General features: G+C 37.7%; 1 protein-coding gene across 2 annotated transcripts in view; it reads left to right on the top strand.

Moving 5' to 3' along the window:
- The window catches only part of ETFA (electron transfer flavoprotein subunit alpha), an 81,310-nt gene that overhangs the window by 48,734 nt on the left and 14,518 nt on the right, over nt 1-18,058 (top strand). For both annotated transcript variants that reach the window (XM_037502049.1, XM_054699965.1), the window contains exon 10: nt 11,247-11,312. In XM_037502049.1, the coding sequence (XP_037357946.1) occupies nt 11,247-11,312 (66 nt within the window). The remainder of the gene's footprint in view (nt 1-11,246; nt 11,313-18,058) is intronic.

Raw genomic sequence — 18,058 nt, 5'->3', positions numbered from 1 at the left:
ATTCTGGACCAAGAGAGGGAAGTTTTTTATACATTATATAATATATAAAGTTAAAATTTTAAGTTTTGGAGAATCTACTGAGTTCCTTTTGCATATATTTTATAGCTGTTTAAAAACATGCCACTTTTGTGATAAATGAACATCTGTCAATAGCTGGCATGAAATCAGTAAGAGTAGAGCAAATCCTTGTGGCTGGTCTTGGTGTGGTAACTTAAGGGAAAATAACTATTTCAAATCTCTATTCTTACTCTAACTGTATTTTTGTTTATTTCACCTGTAAACTAATTTTTTTACGTATACCTACAGATACAAGTATGTAAATGAATGTCATAGGATATAAGATACTGAACTACAGTGAGATGTGTATTCAGTGGGTAACTGATCATTAAGCATATGTAATTCAACCCTTGTGTTCACTCTAGGGCCAAAGATGTAAGTACTAAGATCTTCTATAAAAGATCATTGTAATAATTTAGTTTAATATAATGATATGTTTTAATATTAACTAAATTTAGTCTGAAAAAAAATTTGGGAAATGACATTTGATGTAGCAAGGATGTTTTTCCTTAAAGTGAGATTACTTTAGAGAGTCTTTAGTTAGGTTTGATGGATAATAAACTTATTATTTTATTTTTCTTTTAGGTACTTCCTTTTTCTGTATTTTCAGCTCTACTCAAATTCTTTTTTTTCAAAGATTTATTTTTATTTATTTATGCATACAAGGACTGGGGTGTAGGCCAGAGGTGTTGGGGGGGGTGGTGGTTAGAGGATTCACCAGAGACAGAGTGGGGAGTAGAACAGGCAGTTTTACTGAAATACACTGCTGAGGGGAGCAGCAGGTGAAACAGGAGAAGTCTGCTGCGCCATGTGGGTTAGCTCCCAGGCCAAGGATCGAACTCATGCTGCAGTGGCTAGTGATAGCTTGATTGCGCTGAAACTTTAAACCTTGCACCACCAGGGAGACCCTGTACTCAGATTCTTATAACTTCAAAAGGTGCTTCTGGGAATCTTTATGTAACTTGGTTGTATGTAACCACAATCTGGTTGCTTTATTTTTAATAGATTATTTTAAAGTCAGTTTTATGTTTACAGAAAAATTACAAAGATAGCACAGAAAATTCCCACAAATCTTGTACCTGGTCTCTCTTGTGATTGTTATTTTTTTTTTTTATTTTTTTATTTTTTTTTTTTATTTTTTTAATTTTTTTTTATTAAATCTTTTTATTTTTTTTTTATAGAGGCATGTTTTATTTATTTATTTTGTTTGTTTGTTTGTTTTGTTTATACATGCACTGGGTACAGTCAGAAGCGCGGGAGGGTGAGAGAATTCACCAGAGCCAGAGCGGGGAGCAGAGCAGGCAGAAGGACCGAAGTACACTGCTGAGGGGAGCAGCGGGCGACAGGAGAGGTCTGTGCGCCATGTGGGATCCTCCGCCGGTGGCCGGGAAGCAGCCGGGGATCGAACCGGCGCCGCAGAGGCCGCGGGCAGCTTCGCAACCCAGCGCTCAACCGCTGCGCCACCGGGGAGGCCCGTGATTGTTATTTTTTAAATATTAGGTAATTTATTTATTTTTGGTAATTGACAAGACCACAAGATTCTAGAATTAAGTTATTTGAAGATGAAGAATTACATGAAGATTTTTGTTAAGATAATGACATTTTAATGGTTTGTTTTTCTGATAAAGTACAGCAATGGCCATTGTAGCTTTTTTTTAAGTATTCAACGACATTAATTACATATCACCACTATTTATAACCAGAGTTTTTCATCACCTCGAACAGAAACTGCCCAGTAAGCAAGAACTCTCTATTCCCTCCAACCCTGGTAGCTCCTATCTACTTTATGTCTGTTAGCTCTTTCATAAAGGTGGAATCATATAGTATTTGGCCTCTTGTGATTGTCTTATTTCATTTAGGATGTTTTCAGATTTCATCCATATTGTAGCATGTGTCAGAACTTCATTCCTTTTTATGACTGAAAAATATTTCAATTGTATTCGTAAACATTTTGTTTATCCATTTAGTTTTTGATGGATACTCGGGTAGTTGTTTTCACATTTTGCTTATTGTGAGTGCTGCTGTGAACACTCATATTCAAGAATCTGTGTGAGTGCCTGTTGTCAATTCTTTTGGGTATATGTCCTGAGGTACTATTGCGGTCATATGGCAGTTTTATGAAGAACTTCCAAATTGTTTTCCTTCTTTGTAGCTCTCACCAGCTCTCCTGCCATAGAAATTATCTTAATAATTTTAGATTAAACATCAAGAAAGGCTATGCATAAGCAGTGGCCTAATTATTCTTAGTAATTTCGGGAAAGATTTCAGCTTGGTAAGTAAAAAGAATACTAGTTGAAAGATAGAACACTTGGCAAGTTAGATTCTAGTGCCAGCTCCATTGTCTGGGGCCTAGATTTTTTTCATTGATAAAATTAAGAGATTGCATAGTTAACCACAAAGGTTTCTTTTCTTTTCTTTCTTTTTTTTTTTTTTTAAGGCATGTTTATTTATTTATTTGTTTGTTTGTTTTTTGTTTATACATGCACTGGGTACAGTCAGAAGTGTGGGAGGGTGAGAGAATTCACCAGAGCCAGAGTGGGGAGCAGAGCAGGCAGAGGGACCGAAGTACACTGCTGAAGGGAGCAGCGGGCGGCAGGAGAGGTCTGCGCGCCACGCGGGACCCTCCTCCGGTGGCCGGGGAGCAGCCGGGGATCGAACCGGCGCTGCAGAGGCCGCGGGCAGCTTCGCAACCCAACGCTCAACCGCTGCACCACCGGGGAGGCCCACAAAGGTTTCTTACTAGGGCAAAATTCTACATAGACATATAATTAGTGTGTTCTGTCTGACTTAGATCAATTTAAAAACCTTACTGATAAAATGATAGACTTTTTATTTGACCTCTCAAAATGCAAAGCTTTGTAATATCTAAATATTTTGATGCCATATTCCCAATTATTTCTCCATAAACTTGTCATTGAGCTTTCTGTCATTCTAAGTATATTTGAGGAGTATTTCTTACTACTGAAAATAAGAGTTTGTAGTATAGAATCTAATTAGGTAAATACTGAACATCTAATTGCAGAGTGGTTAAATACTAAAAATTTGTTTCTGAAAATATTCTTAAGAACTATTTGTTTCAGCTCTCCTATATCTTATGTAATAAGCGCCTGCAATTAAAAAACAGTACTAAAAGGTCAAGAGCTGAAATTTCACTTTTTCAGGTTCACATTAAAATTTTTGATTTTTTGAAATGAAGATCACTAATATCTTTGTTTAAAAAATATATTTTGAGGGCTTCCCTGGTGGCGCATGTGGTTGAGCACAGCAGTGAAAGCTGTCCGCAGCCTCTGCAGCGCCAGTTTGATCCCCACCGGCCTCAGAGCAACCCACATGGTGAGCAGACCTCTCCTGTCTCGCCCCCTGCTCCCCTTAGCAGTGTATTTCATCAGTCTGCCTGTTCTGTTCCCCGCTCTGTCTCTGGTGAATCCTCTCAGCTCCTGTGCATCTGGTCTGTACCCCGGCTCTTGTATAAATAAAAAAAAATAGTAATAAACAAATCTTAAAAAATATATATATAGAGAGAGGGAGAAATACTTTGTATTTGAGCAACTGGGTTATTAAATTTACATTTGAACAAAAATAGGTACATAATGAAGTATATGCTGTCTGCTTTGGGCATATTATAACAAGCTAGTTGTGAAGACATTTACTTGAAGAGGTGGTGCGTAGAAAGAACATGAAGAAACATATCTAAGAATGAATTTAAGATTTCAAAGAATCTTTTTTTTTTTTTTTAAGAATTATTTATTTATACAAGCACTGGGTACAGTCAGAAGTGCGGGAGGGTGAGAGGATTCACCAGAGACAGCGGGGAACAGAGCAGGCAGGCTGAAGAAATACACTGAGGGGAGAAGCGGGCACGACAGGAGAGGTCTGCTGCGCCATGTGGGACCCTCGCCGGCGCCCAGGGATAGAACCGGCGCTGCAGGGGCTGTGGGCAACTTCGCAGCCCAGCGCTCAACCCCTGTGCCACCAGGGGAGGCCCAAGATTTCAAAGAATCTTTGACTAAAATGTCCAGGCTGCATATTCTCTGCCTAATAAGCAAGCACTGGGAACATCTGTTAAACCCTGACGTAGGTGTGAGAAACCTTTAGTGCACTTCTAAATGAATTTTCTGGCTTTGTCTCTAGACCACTGCCACTAACCGTTATGTAACAAACAAGAAATATTCCTAGCTTTACCTCTTCTGTGAGTCTGACTCCTTAAGGGCCTGTAGCCGGTTCATGTATGGGGAGGACGTGCACTAGTGGAGTCCTAATGGTCATGCAAATGGTTGGTAGTGATTACTCTACAAGGTGTAGCTTATATTCCTGTTCATGATAAGAAGCTCAGAGCTAATGCACAAACTTATACTTTTAATAATATGGAATAAAAATTAGTAAAGTAAAACAAAAACAAACACTAGAAATCTTGACTGTGACACTGAGTCTACCACCAGTGGGTAAAGTGGGGAGACCAAAAATGGGAGGGGCATAGTGAGCTATGGTAGAGGACTGTGGATGCCTTAGTGATGGGTGGGGTGCGGTATAATACATCTGAAGAAGTGTGATCTTAAATCTCTGAATCACTTACAGTACTGTAAACCAGTGCTAGAATACCACAGTAGAATTATAAAATGAAACAAAAAGTTTTAATAGTAAATAAGATTAATGTTAGCTAAAATTGATGATCCTTTTTATTATATATGAATTTAAGTTATCTTGTTTCAGGAATTTTTCTCTAAGGTAAATATATATTAGAGTTTAGTAGACTACTGAGTTCAATTAAAGCATATTATCAGTACTGTCACAATGTTGAATTTTTTTGTGGACCAGTAGAAAATACTAAATATAGTATCAAAGGATTTGACTTAAGAAACCTTTTACTAGGTATGTATAGCCTTGGATAGCTCACCTCACCTGCTTAAGCCTGTGCTTTCTTTTCTATAAAATGGAATAATTTACACCCCATACAGTTACTGTCATAGTGAAGTGATATAATGTATATAAAGTAAAATGTGTCTCCTGGCATGTTGTAAACAGTACATGTAACTGTGATGATGAGTATCCCATCTTGAATTCCTGTAAAACCCGAGCTATTCCTAGTTGAGGAATTGTCTGATAACTGGCATATACTTTTCAGTTTCATGACAAAATTATGGGTACAGTCCTCCATTTATGTCAGACGCTGTTTAGCCATAACCCTAATATAGGCAGAGAGCTGATTGAGAATAGAGCCACAGATAGTTGTGTTTTGGAGCCTCTCCCAAAAAGAAAAAAATTAAACAACTTGACAGACAGGGACTAGTTTGGCCCTTTAGATGTGCAGCAGGATGGAACAGAGCAATATTAATATCCACGAGGCATGTTGCCATGATTAGAAAATTTTGTTCAGTAAATCTGTTTCTCAGAGACATTCATTGTTTGCTATGATAAATTCTGTTTTACTCCTGAGCTAGCATTTCTCTTGTGTGTGTATTGTGCTTTAACTCCAGTAGTTGCTGTTTAAGATTATGCTTTTGCAACTATGAGCCAGAGACAGTTTTTGGGGAGTGGGGGGGCGGGAGGGGAGGGATTGGGGTCAGAATGGGGGGGTTGCAAATGTATGGGGAATATAAAAATAAAATTTATTATTTAAAAAAAAATAAAATCATTTTAACTTCAAAAAAAATTAAAAAAAAAAAGATTATGCTTTTGTAGTCTTCTGAGTAAAGGTTAAGAGAGCATTTGCCATTTTGTAAAACTCTTAACCTGTGTGAGATAGCTGTGAGGATATTGTTTTGATCTCTGAACTCTAATTAGAACTACAAGAATTCTAGTGATGTCTGAAAATTTTTATCTTTGAAGAAATGTAATTTAAAAAATTTTATTTTACTTATTTTAAAGATTTATTTATTTATGCATACAAGAGCTGGGTACAGGCCAGAGAGGCGTCACCACAGACAGAGTGGGGAGCAGAACAGGTGGATTCACTGAAATACACTGCTGAGAGGAGCAGCGGGCAAGACAGGAGAGGTCTGCTGCACCATGTGGGTAGCTTCCTGGCTGGGGATCGAACTCGTGCTACAGTGGCTGCAGACAGCTCCACAGCTTGTGTCTTAATCCCTTGCACCACCAGGGAGGCCTCCATATATACATAATTTTATATCACCATTTTGATGTGTTTTGGTACCTGTGTCTAGGATATGTATCCATCAGTGCACTGTTAGAATTTTGCAAAAAATTTACCCCAACTTCCAAATAAGCCAGCCAGCACAGTCTAGGAAGTTGCTCAGAAATGTCAACTTTATAGCTAGTACTAAATGCAAAAAAGAAACTAACAGGTATTAATGAAAAGAAATTTTCCCAGTGCACTGTCCTAAAAGAATTGTATCAAGTGAATAACTGCTTTTCCTTTACTATAGGTAGTAATAATTACCATTTTTAAGTAAAATTTAAACATTAGCTTTCTCTCTTATGCCTTTTAATGATTTAGTGACTTTATATGTAGTAATAGTAATATCTCACTTATTGTAAGCACTTCACTGGCAGCATGTTGTTATTTAATAATCACAACAATCCTATTAGCTGCAGGTGTTTATCTTCATTTTACACATGAGGAGATTGAGTTTTTGAGAGATTGAGTAACTTGCTTGAGAACACAGGTTTGGTAAGTAGAGGAGCCAGAATGTGGACCACTCTCTCTGATCTTATTTCTTCAACTATAAATAATAGTGCTCAAATAAATGCAGTGGTTTTTCTTATACTCTCTCATTTTCAACTTCTTGAGTTGAAATCTTAGCTCTAAGTGTCATTAACTGCACGCCACATCGTCTGATATACTCTGCCTTTTTTGGTGTTTTGTTCCAAGTATTTTTAAATTTCTTTTTAATTTTTTTTTGACTAAGAATATTTAAATACTGTTTTTTGAGAGCCCTGAATTTTTAAGAATAGATTTTTCAGATCCTTCTAGAGATTTAAGAACAAAACATAACTCTTTTGAAGAAAAAATTTGATCATTTCTTTTCAGAGTATAAATTAACTATGAACCTTTAGCTTTCAATAGTTTGCTTTGGTTTCTCCTATAATGGCCTGAATAGTACCTGAAATTTTATGAATTTTTGCCATGTAGATTTTGGCGTGAGATTCTCTTTGTTGATTGCTCATTGTTTAATCTTGCTGCCTCTCGTACTAGTCTTCCGCTTTGTCACTGTACATAGTGGCCCTGGGACAACCCCAGAAGCCCACCTGGTCACTCACTGGCTTGAAATAATATTCAAGCGTGCCTCAGCCTATGAATGGCTCATGGGTTCTAGATAAACTGTACCTGTTTTTCAGATGAGCAGGCTGAGACTAGAGAAGTTAAGTAACTGGCTTGATTTCATCTGCAGACGGCAGAACTGATTTAAACCTAGGTTCTTAACACAGGAATTGAGCCACGTTGGATGCAGCAGTTTCTAAGCTCAGTCAATTATAAAGTAACTTCGAGCTCTACCCCTGAGTCCTTTGAGTGAGTCTGTGTAGTCTTTTTTTAGGTTTTGTCAAAGGAAAAGGAATTTGTACATTCTTCTGCCAGTTCTTGTTTATATTGAAGTATGTGGTAAGTGCTTTCCTTCTTTTTATTTCAGAATAACCTCTACTTCTCTTACCACTATGACTTGACTTCTTCCCGCCAGTCCCCATTCTTGAATTACAGAATGACCAAATCATGCTGTTCCCAGCCATGTAGGTCTCTCTGTTCTCTCACTCTGTAACAGTGTGGTCCCCAGGAAAGGGGGAGGTACCAAATTTCCTGCCCCACCCAAAGGAGGGTAGAGCTGAGCAGGGAGAGAAGCTGCAGAGGAGACTGAGGAAGGAAGGAAGCAGGATGGAGAGCCAGAAGGAGATCTGGAGGAGGCACATGGAGCCAAGAGACGCATGAAGAAACTGTTTGCCTTTTGGTCGTGGACTGGGTGACACAGATGTGGGTGAGAGACCCTTGGGGAGGTGCGGGTTTTGTCTTGATTTTGCTCTTGCTCTTCTCCTCCCAGACTTGTCTGGTTGTTTCTGATCCTTTTCTGTGGGTCTCCACTGGAAGATGCTTTAGACTTGGGGCAGCTTTCGGGCCTTGCTCTGGGCCAGACCTGTTTGGATGGACTTTTACCCATGAGGGGATGGGTAACTGTGGGTGCTTCATTTAGAAACTAGATTCTTTGCCTTTCCTGTATTGTTTCCTAATTGTATTAAAGCCTTCCCATTAAAGTCTCATATGTTTTGTGTTGATGCAACGGATGGTAGAACCCATTTAGAGTAGGCAGATTTGTGGGGTTTGGGCTGCCCCTGCCCTGTAACAACTTTTCTAGATTTCCTCTTTGCTAAAGCTACTGGGGTTTTATCTCCAGGACTATTTCTCCTTCCACATCTTTTCCTTTCTTTAATCCCACCTCTTTTTGAACCCTGTCTCTTTTTGAACCCTTAATTGCTGTTGTCCCCTCAAACAGTCCTCTCATTTTCTCTCCAAATTATCTTTTTTTACTCTCTGATTTAGAGGAAAGTGCCTTAGGGCAGGGATTGCCTTGTTCTGTTGGGAATCAGCATCTAAAGTGCCCCATAAATTAGCATCTGTGGAGAGTTTTGTACTACTAATTATTATTATTGAAATACAGAAATGCTTTCTGAACCATGAGGAAGCATTCAACAATATTAGTTTAATTGGCCTGTACATGTTATTAAAAAAAAGAGAGAGAGAGAAAAAAAAGCCTCTCTTCCTGCCTGAGAGCTATCAGATCTCAGAACAGCAGCCAAGATCCCAGGATTCCTTCTGGACTATTATTTCAGTGCTTTAATATTTATTCAGAGAACCATCTTGGCACGATAATAAAATAAGGCCCTGATGGTCATGTGGATCTGTTTGGACTATTTGCACTGGTCAGAAGGGCAGGCAGGATCCCGGACTCCTGTGTTTGGATTGTTTTGACCCCAAATCTGTTAATTTCTTGATGACTTTTTATGGATAAAATCAATGGTGTTTATTTCTCAGGGGGTTGAAAGTAAATTTCATCTATTTTATATTTATGTAGATGTTTACTGCCAGAGTGAATCAACATTTTTATTAGCTTTTTATGATGCAAATGGAGAAGCTTTTAAGACTTGTTGAATTTTAATGTAGACATGTATGTATGTCAGAAGGATTCATTTACAGAACTATCGATTCTTTCTAATGCTTTCTTTGAGAATCTACTTAAAAGAATAGTGAGACAGTTCCTGTTGGCCTACTTTTACTGAGTATAAAATTTAGTAAATATATTTTGATTAACAACTTAATGAATGTCCTTTTATGAAAGAAACGCTAGTCAGAATAAACTGAAACTATGTTAGAATTATCAGTCGAGGTAATCTGTGAATCTTAAATAGGAAATGGAATGGTAGTGCTTTTTCAAAGAAAACTTATCATTCATTCTGAGTGTCTAGTCTGAGGAGACCATTAAAGGACAGGACTTGATTACATTGTCCAATTTTATATGGCTATAATTGATGTAGCAGATATGTTCCAGATAGAATCATGGTGCATAGGGCTGGTTGCCTTTTATTCTCACCCATATGTTTTCCTTTCTGTGGTATACCTCCCCACCTTAAGATGGTTTCTTTAGGACAAGTTGCTCTTACTTATCTTCAGGCCTTTGATGATAACTGTAAAGCAAGTTGAATCAGGCCTGCTCACTTTTAAATGTTTAATTGAATTTGGAGACTAGATTGTTTCCTTTTGTAGTGTACTTGGTAGCATCTTACTGCTCTAGAAACAACCGAACACTTTTAAAGATAAAACCCAGGTACATACCAGCAGTGTGCTGAGTAGAGGCTTCAAGCTGCACAAGAGCTAAAGGATCATCTCTCTGTTTTAATGATCCTCAGCTCTGTCTGCTTACCAGGGGGCTTTGGGGAACTTGTTAAAAACTTCCATTCAATGCTGTTGCTATACTCTGTGTTCATTTGGGGAAACTGAGAGAAAGGGAAATTGATTGTATATGGCCATGTGTGCTTAGATATTATGAAAAGTCATAGTACTGGGTGGCAATGACATTATCCCAGACCTACTTAAAATGCTTTCTTATTTTGGAGTGAACAGTTGTTAAATTAGGTCATGGGCAGTACAGAAAACAAAGTGGGACTACTACTGTCATTAATTTAGAAATATCTGCCCTCTAATAAAACTGATTGTCACAAAGTCATCTTCAATGCCTTCCATATTTATTCATACTTAGGAGAAATTGTACTGTAATTGTGATAGAACCATTTTGTCAATCTGATGTCATAGTAGGTGAACCCCCTAGCTACTTGTCCCATATTTTAGTTTGCTATGGGACAAGCTTTTCAATTGAAATTTAAATTATATTTATAGACAGAATGGATCAGCTAAACCCTTTTAATTGGGCACTTGTTAAATCAGTTTTCCACAATGACTTCATTTTCAGACATGGATACTTTAACATTTTTAGGTAAGGGTACAGAGAATAGCAGTCATCATTCCTTTTGTAATTGTTGGAGGCAGAGGTGCAAAAAGAGGCACAAATATGATCAGCATTTATTTAGAAACTATAGTGAGGTGGCACTTTTATTAGATGCTCGAAATAATAAAGGCTCAGTGTGTGCCTTTGAGATCTTGTTAAATCTTTAACTTTGAGGGCAGGGAGAGAGTGAGTTTTTTAGAACCTCTTGAGACTGATTTGTATTTTTGGTTTTTGTAAGTATGAAATCTAATAAATACACACTGGTTACCATTTTAACAAATATTCTTTTATGAGAAGGCAAACAACTATGTCAAAATGTATTTCAGTATGTGCTAGTTTACAAGCTTATGTGTGCTTACATTTTGATATACATTGTGTACATATTGTCCATGGATATATAGAGTATATGAGTTGAAGTGTGATATCCAATTGAGTAGCATAGACACAGTAGTGACATTAAATGAAACAGTTGATGTAACATGCTTAAGCACAATGGCTGACACATAGTTACTGCTAAATGATTATCACTATTAACATATTATACCACCACTATAGGAAATCAGAGGGAAAAGAGCACAATGAGTTAGGGAACTCAGGGTATGAGAGAAGTATAAATTAAGTAATATATATTGTACCTATTTAAAAAAAATACCTTCAGCCTAAAACTTGAATTGCTAATAGCAAACATGTTGGAAAGCATTATATAATACAAATACAAATTAACTATGTGGTCTCTTGTTTCAGGAACTTTATATTGCCGTGGGAATATCTGGAGCCATCCAACATTTAGCTGGGATGAAGGACAGCAAGGTAAGAATACAACAATAATGAGGCTTAGGGGAAAAGTTCTCATATTTTAAAATACAGCTTTCACTCTTTCCATGTAGTTACAGTATATATATTAAACCATTCACATCACAGATCTAGGAACTAAAAGAAACAGAAGCCGTTGTTCACTGCCTGAAGATACGTCATGAGTGGGAGTGGCACTGCTGTGTTATGGTGAGAGGCCTGAGCCTGAGCCCTGACTCCCCTGCTCGCTCACCATAGGACATGCGCCTCAATCCTTTCTCAGAGAAATCCTTTCAAAACTGATAATCCAAGTGTAGAAAATGTGAAGCAGACCTGCCATGAGGTTCTGATCCCTGATTCTCTGTCTGCTCATTTTCCTTCCGTATCATTGCACCCTTAGCAAGACCCCTCTTCTTGGGTGTGACTGACATGTTTTGGGTGTCACTACCTCAGTAATTGTCAAAAATGCAGTAGATAGAAGGAACATTTGATTTTAACTTATTACTTGGACTCTATCTGGAAGTCCTGTGTAATGACTCTGAACATTTATTTCAGAATATGACACATTAATTCATGTGTACAGTTTGAATTATGGACTTAGTCTTTCATGAAGTCAGAGATGCCTTTGACACTCCTGCTTTTTTAATGGCATTATGGTATCCTTGAGAGAATTTGACTTTGATTATTGTATCAAATGAGTCCATGTAATGAAAGCACCTTTTTGAACTTTGTATATATTAGTGTTGTTGAATACAGATCTGTTCTTTAAAAGCTCTGTAAGGAAGGAAAGCATAAATTTGTAAAACCATATAAAGAGAGCTTTAGGATGCAAGCAAGATTTTACCATAGTTATTTCCGGTTGATAAATCAGGAATATTCTTTCAGTAATCTGGAAATTTGTAACCAGCCCAAATCTTCTTAAATGCTTTGTGGTTTGTTGCCCACTGTTTTTTTTTATTACTATTTTTTAAAGATTTATTTATGCGTACAAGAACCAGGGTACAGGCCAGAGGTGGGGGTGGGGGTGAGAGGATTCACCAGAGACAGAGTGGGGAGCAGAACAGGCAGATCCATTGAAATACACTGTTGAGGGGAGCAGCGGGTAAGTCAGGAGAGGTCTCCTGCGCCATGTGGGTCACCTCCCTGGCCAGGGATTGAACTCATGCTGCAGTGGCTACCAATAACTTCATAGTGCTGCGTCTTAACCCCTTGTGCTACCAGCGAGGCCCCTTCTTGCCTACAGTATTTACTCTTTCTTTAAAAATAAGTTGTATATAGGGCCTCCCTGGTGGCGTAAGGGGTTAAGCATAGCACTATGAAGCAATCCGCAGCCTCTGCAGCACAAGCTTGATCCCCAGACGGCCAGGGAACAACCCACATGGCGAAGCAGACCTCTCCTGTCTCGCTCGCTGCTCCCCTCAGCAGTGTATTTCAGTGGATCTGCTTGTTCTACTCCCCACTCTGTCTCTGGTGAATCCTCTCACCCCCTGCACCTCTGGCCTGTACCCAGTTCTTGTATGCATAAATAAATAAATCTTTTAAAAAAAAAATAAGTTGTATGTAGTGGGCTAGAAAAGCTTTCAGGTGATTAAACTGTCAGATGTTTGACTAGGTGACCTATGGGAAAATCATTAACTGTCATTAATTAAATCCCCACTAGTAGCAGCAATTCAGGCTACCTGGTCCCAGAAGAGAAACACCTTGGTGCAGATCTTTACCTATAATTTAAAATGTTTATCCTTGTGACTGGTGCTCATATTGAAACCATTGCTTATTGTCTCTGACCACACATGCTAATATAGATAACATGTTTCTCTGGATTGGTATTTACGTGGACTGCATGCATACATTGCTACAATCTTAAGTATTCTGGAATATTCTGCCCATTTCTTTGAAGATAGAGCCTCTCTAATGGAATTACATATACGTTGGGTAGCCTGTTTTAAGTAAGATTATATAAAAAATGTTTTCAAATATTTTAGCTCTTTTCATGAAATAGAGTAATAGGTAGAAACTTAATGGTACTTGCAGTGATTTGAATTATTATAATTCATTGTAATCTATTGTAAGGTTAAATTTTGTAGTTTGGAAATATGAATTATAAATGAAATAAGCTGAAGATTGACAATAATCATAACATTTCATGATGATTTGATAAAGTAAATTTTCTGGCTATTTTATTGGATAAAGCAACCAAATATAAAATAAGCCACTTAATCTTTCATCCATAGGTTTTGTTCAGTGTACCTAAATTTTTTTTATGACCTGTGAAATTTAAGTGTTATTAAGTCAAAGTTTTGAGTTATAACTTACATACACTAAAGTTCCACATTTTTTAGTGTGCTGTACTTAAAAAATATTTTTCTGGTGAAAAACAGAACAGAATTTACCAGCTTATCATTTTTATGTGTGCGATTAAATAATGTACATTATAAGTGGTATTAAGTACATTCCTAGTTTTCTTCATTCATCACCACTATCTTCGAACTCTTTATCTTGTAAAACTCTATACCCTGTTAAGCAGTAACTCAATCTCCTCACATATCCCCCCAACTCATGGCTAACCACAACTCTACTGTCTGTCTCTATGATTTCAACTATTGTAAGTACCTTATATAAGTGGAATCATCATGTGGTACAGCAGGTCCTTTAATAACATCATTTCGTTCAACATCATTTTGTTTGTAACAATGATGGGGTGGAAGTCACTTCCCAGCCATGGCCACTGTCTGTGTGGAGTTTGCACACACACCCTGTGTCTACATAGATTTTCTCCAGGTATACTGGTTTCCTCCTATATCCCAGAGATTTGTACATTAGGTTACTTGATGTGTCTCAGTCTGAGTGTGTGTGCGCCCTGTAATGGAAGACTGTCTTCCCTGGGTGGGGAGGGGTTCCTACCAATTACCCTCAAACCTGAGCTGGAATAAGCAAGGAGATTGGAAAATGAAGGAATGAACATAAAGATTAATTAATATTAGAAGTGTCTTGCATCTTTATTTGGAACTTTCCCACAAAATTATGCTGTGGGAACCTAACTTTTATTTATATCAGTCTATGGTAAAGCTGATTTCCTTATCTATTGTTTGACTTAAAGTCACAATTTTCAAGAAACTTGACAGTGTTAAAGTGAGGATGTACTTTCTTTTTGTGATTGGCTTATTTTACTTAGCGTTTGTGCTCATTCATGTTGTAGCATACAGCAGGATTCCCTTTTTAAGACGGAATATTCCATTGAATATATGTACCACATTTTGCTTATCCATTTATCTGTTCATGGACACTTGGGTTCTTCCATGTTTTAGCTGTTGTAAATAATACTATGAACCTGGAGGTTGAAGAAGTATGTTTTCAAGACCATGTTTTTAATTATTTTGGGTATTTTGGATAGTACCATGCTAATGGTATGAGGCAGTATATCATTATAGTTTTGATTTGCAGTTCTCTAATGATTAGTGACCATTGAGCATTTTTTTAATGTGTTTATTGATCATTTTTAGTTCTTCTTTGGAAAAGTGTTCATTCAAGTTCTTTGCTTGCTTTGGAATCAGTTGACTTTGTTTTTTAAAAATGTATTTATAAATCCTTTATCACATATGATTTGCAAATATTTTCTTACCTTCTGTGGCTTGCTGTTTTTACTCTATTCATGGTGTCTTTTGGTCCACAAAAATTTTAAATTTAAATTAATTTTTAATTAAATTAAAAAGCTCAACTTGTCTTTTTTTTTAATTGCTTGTACTTTTGATGTCATAGCTAAGAAATCATTGCCGAAACCAATGCCCTATATTTTCTTTTACGAGTGTTTTTAGTTTCAAATCTTATATCTGATCCATTTAGAGTTAATTTTTTTTTTTAAGATTTATTTATTTATACAAGCACTGGGTACAGTCAGAAGCACGGGAGGGTGAGAGAATTCACCAGAGCCAGAGCAGGGAGCAGAACAGGCAGAAGGACCGAAGTACACTGCTGAGGGGAGCAGCGGGCGGCAGGAGAGGTCTACACGCCATGTGGGACCCTCACCTGGCAGCCAGGGATTGAACTGGTGCTGCAGAGGCTGCTGGCAGCTTCACAGCCCAGCGTGCAACCGCTGCGCCACCAGGGAGGCCCTAGAGTTAATTTTTGTACATGGTGATAGGTAAGGGTAAAAGTTGATACTTTTGCATGTGTATATCCAGTTTCCCCAAAACCGTTTGCTTAAAATTTAGTTCTTTCCCCATTGAATGGTCTTGACACCCTTGTCAAAATTCATTTGACCCTATGTACTTGTGTTTATTTCTGGGCTCAATTCTGTTCCATTGGTCTATATATATCTTTATGCCAGTAGCATACTGCCTTAATTGTTGTAACTTTGTAGTTAGTTTTGAAGTAAAAAAGTTTAGATTCTCCAGTTTCTTTTTTCTTTTTCAAGATTATTTTGACTATTTAGAGTCCCTTGAAATTCCATATGAATTTTAGGATGAGTCTTTTCAATTTCTGCAAATAAATGTCATTGGAAGGACAGTTTTTTATTAATATAGGACTCGGGCTGATTGTATTTTTTTCTTTCGCCATATATATGTGTGTATATGTATGGTATGACATATGTGGTATGATTACATATATATATATCTCAACCCACTGCTCTCTGCCCTTGAAAATTTCTGGTGAGAAATCTGATAAAATTTTATTGAGTATCCTTTATATACAGTGAATCACTTCTCTTGCTGCTTTTGAGATTCTCTTATCTTTGGCTTTCAAAAAGTTTGATTATAATGTGTCTCAGTGTGGGTCTCTGAGTTTATCTTAGATTTAATTGAGCTTCTTAGGTGTTTATATTCATGTCTTTCATCAAATTCATGAAAAATTTCAGACATTTTTCTTTGGATCTTGCTGCCCCTTTCTCTCTTTTGTGGGATTTTCTTTTTCTTTTTCTTTTTTAAGATACATTTATTGATGCATACAGGAGCTGGGGTGTAGGCCAGAGGTAGGGGTGTGTATGTGTGTGTGTGTGTGTGTGTGTGCGCGCGCGCGTGTGTGTGTGTGTGTGTGTGTGTGTGTGTGTGTGTGTGAGGATTCATCAGAGACAGGGTGGGGAGCAGAACAGGTGGACTTACTGAAATACACTGCTTATGGGAGCAGTGGGTGAGACAGGAGAGGTCTGCTGCACCATGTGGCTTACTCCCTGGCCTGGGATCAAACTTGTGCTGCAGTGGCTGCAGATAGTGCTGAGACTTAACCCCTTGCACCACCAGGGAGGCCCTCTCTGGGATTTTCACAATAACGAGTATCTTGATCCTTTTGATGTTGTCCCAGAGGTCCCTTTGGCTCTGTTTTCATAATCTTTCTTTCTTCCTGTTGCTTAGGCTCATTTTCCATAGTCCTGTTTTCAAGTTTGCTAATTTTCTCCTTTGTGTACTCATATCTGCCTTCTAGTGAAATTTTAATTTCAGTTATTCTGCATTTCAACTCTACCGTTTCTTTGTAAATTTTCTCTTTATCACTGTTTCCATTTTGACTGTACATTATTTTCTTGACTTTCTTCACATCTTCCTTTAATTCATTGAGTGTCTTTAAGATGGTTGTTTTACATCTGCTACCAGTCTTTTTCAGGAACAGTTTCTGTTGACTTTTTTCTTTGCTGAGCCATACTTTTCTGTTTCTTTTTCTGCCTTGTGATATTTTTGTTGAAAACTGGACATTTTAAAAAAATATTGAGTTCATTTTTGGCCTTTTGTTTTGCTTTTTAATTGTTACAGTTTGTCTCACTGCCAAGGCCTTAACTTTAAGGTCTTCTCAAGTCTTTTCTGAAATTATATCTTTCCCTGGGCAGAAATCATCTTGTGATATTTTTATTCACATATGCAGTTGCTTTTGAATGTCTTAGTCTTAGATGTTTGTACCCAAAAAAGAGAAAAATGAAGGAGATACAGAAAAAATTCATTGACCTTTTAAAGCCCCTGGCAGTAACTTCAGCTGGAGGGGTGGGACTTGCCACAGTGGAGGAAGTCAAGTGCAGTAATACTGCTCACTCTCTTTTTGTGTGTACCCTGATCCAAAGCAACAGTTAATGATCAAAGCACAGATCTCTAATAATTGGGAGGACAGTCTTCTCTTTGCCCACTCTCCATCTGTAAGCAGTGTGCTCGCTGCTTCAGGAGCATGTGCAAAGCTGCTGTCCATGAGTCTGGAGAAGAGATATGTGTAGCTGCTACTACTCTGAGAGCTGAAGTTGACCTCATTTAAATCTATCACCAAACCTTCCTCTTGAAGTTGTAGGTGTTTAACATTTTAGTTAGAATTCCAAAATGGCTAATTAGACAGATCCTACCAGTGCATTATTGTGTAGATGAGAAGATTCCTGCTCTACCATCTTTCTGGAATTCTCTCCTCTGATTTGTTATATCAACTATATTTTTTAAAAAAAAATATTTGAGATCTTTTTTAATATTGTGATAGGCTGGTGGTAGGGGTGGGAGATAATTTTATGTTCCAAACTAGAAATTTCTAAAAAGTTGTAACATTGACAAATCCAAATACAGTTTATCTTATTTCATAGACACTTTTAAGAATATAAATTTGTAGTTTAAAAAACATCAATCTAGGAGCCGCCTGGTGGCACAGGGGTTAAAGACATCACTGTGAAGCTGTCGCCATCCACTGAAGTATGTGTTCGATCCCCGGCCAGGGAGAAACCCACATGGCACAGCAGACCTCTTCTGTTTCGCCCGCTGCTCCCCTCAGCAGTGTATTTCAGTCTGCCTGTTCTGCTCCCCACTCTCTCT

This window comes from Talpa occidentalis, unplaced genomic scaffold (assembly GCF_014898055.3).
Source record: "Talpa occidentalis isolate TD23 unplaced genomic scaffold, MPIMG_talOcc4v2.1 talOcc4.11, whole genome shotgun sequence".
Classification (NCBI taxonomy): domain Eukaryota; kingdom Metazoa; phylum Chordata; class Mammalia; order Eulipotyphla; family Talpidae; genus Talpa; species Talpa occidentalis.
Note: the sequence above shows the minus strand (reverse complement) of the source record. Positions and strands in the feature narration are given on the sequence as shown.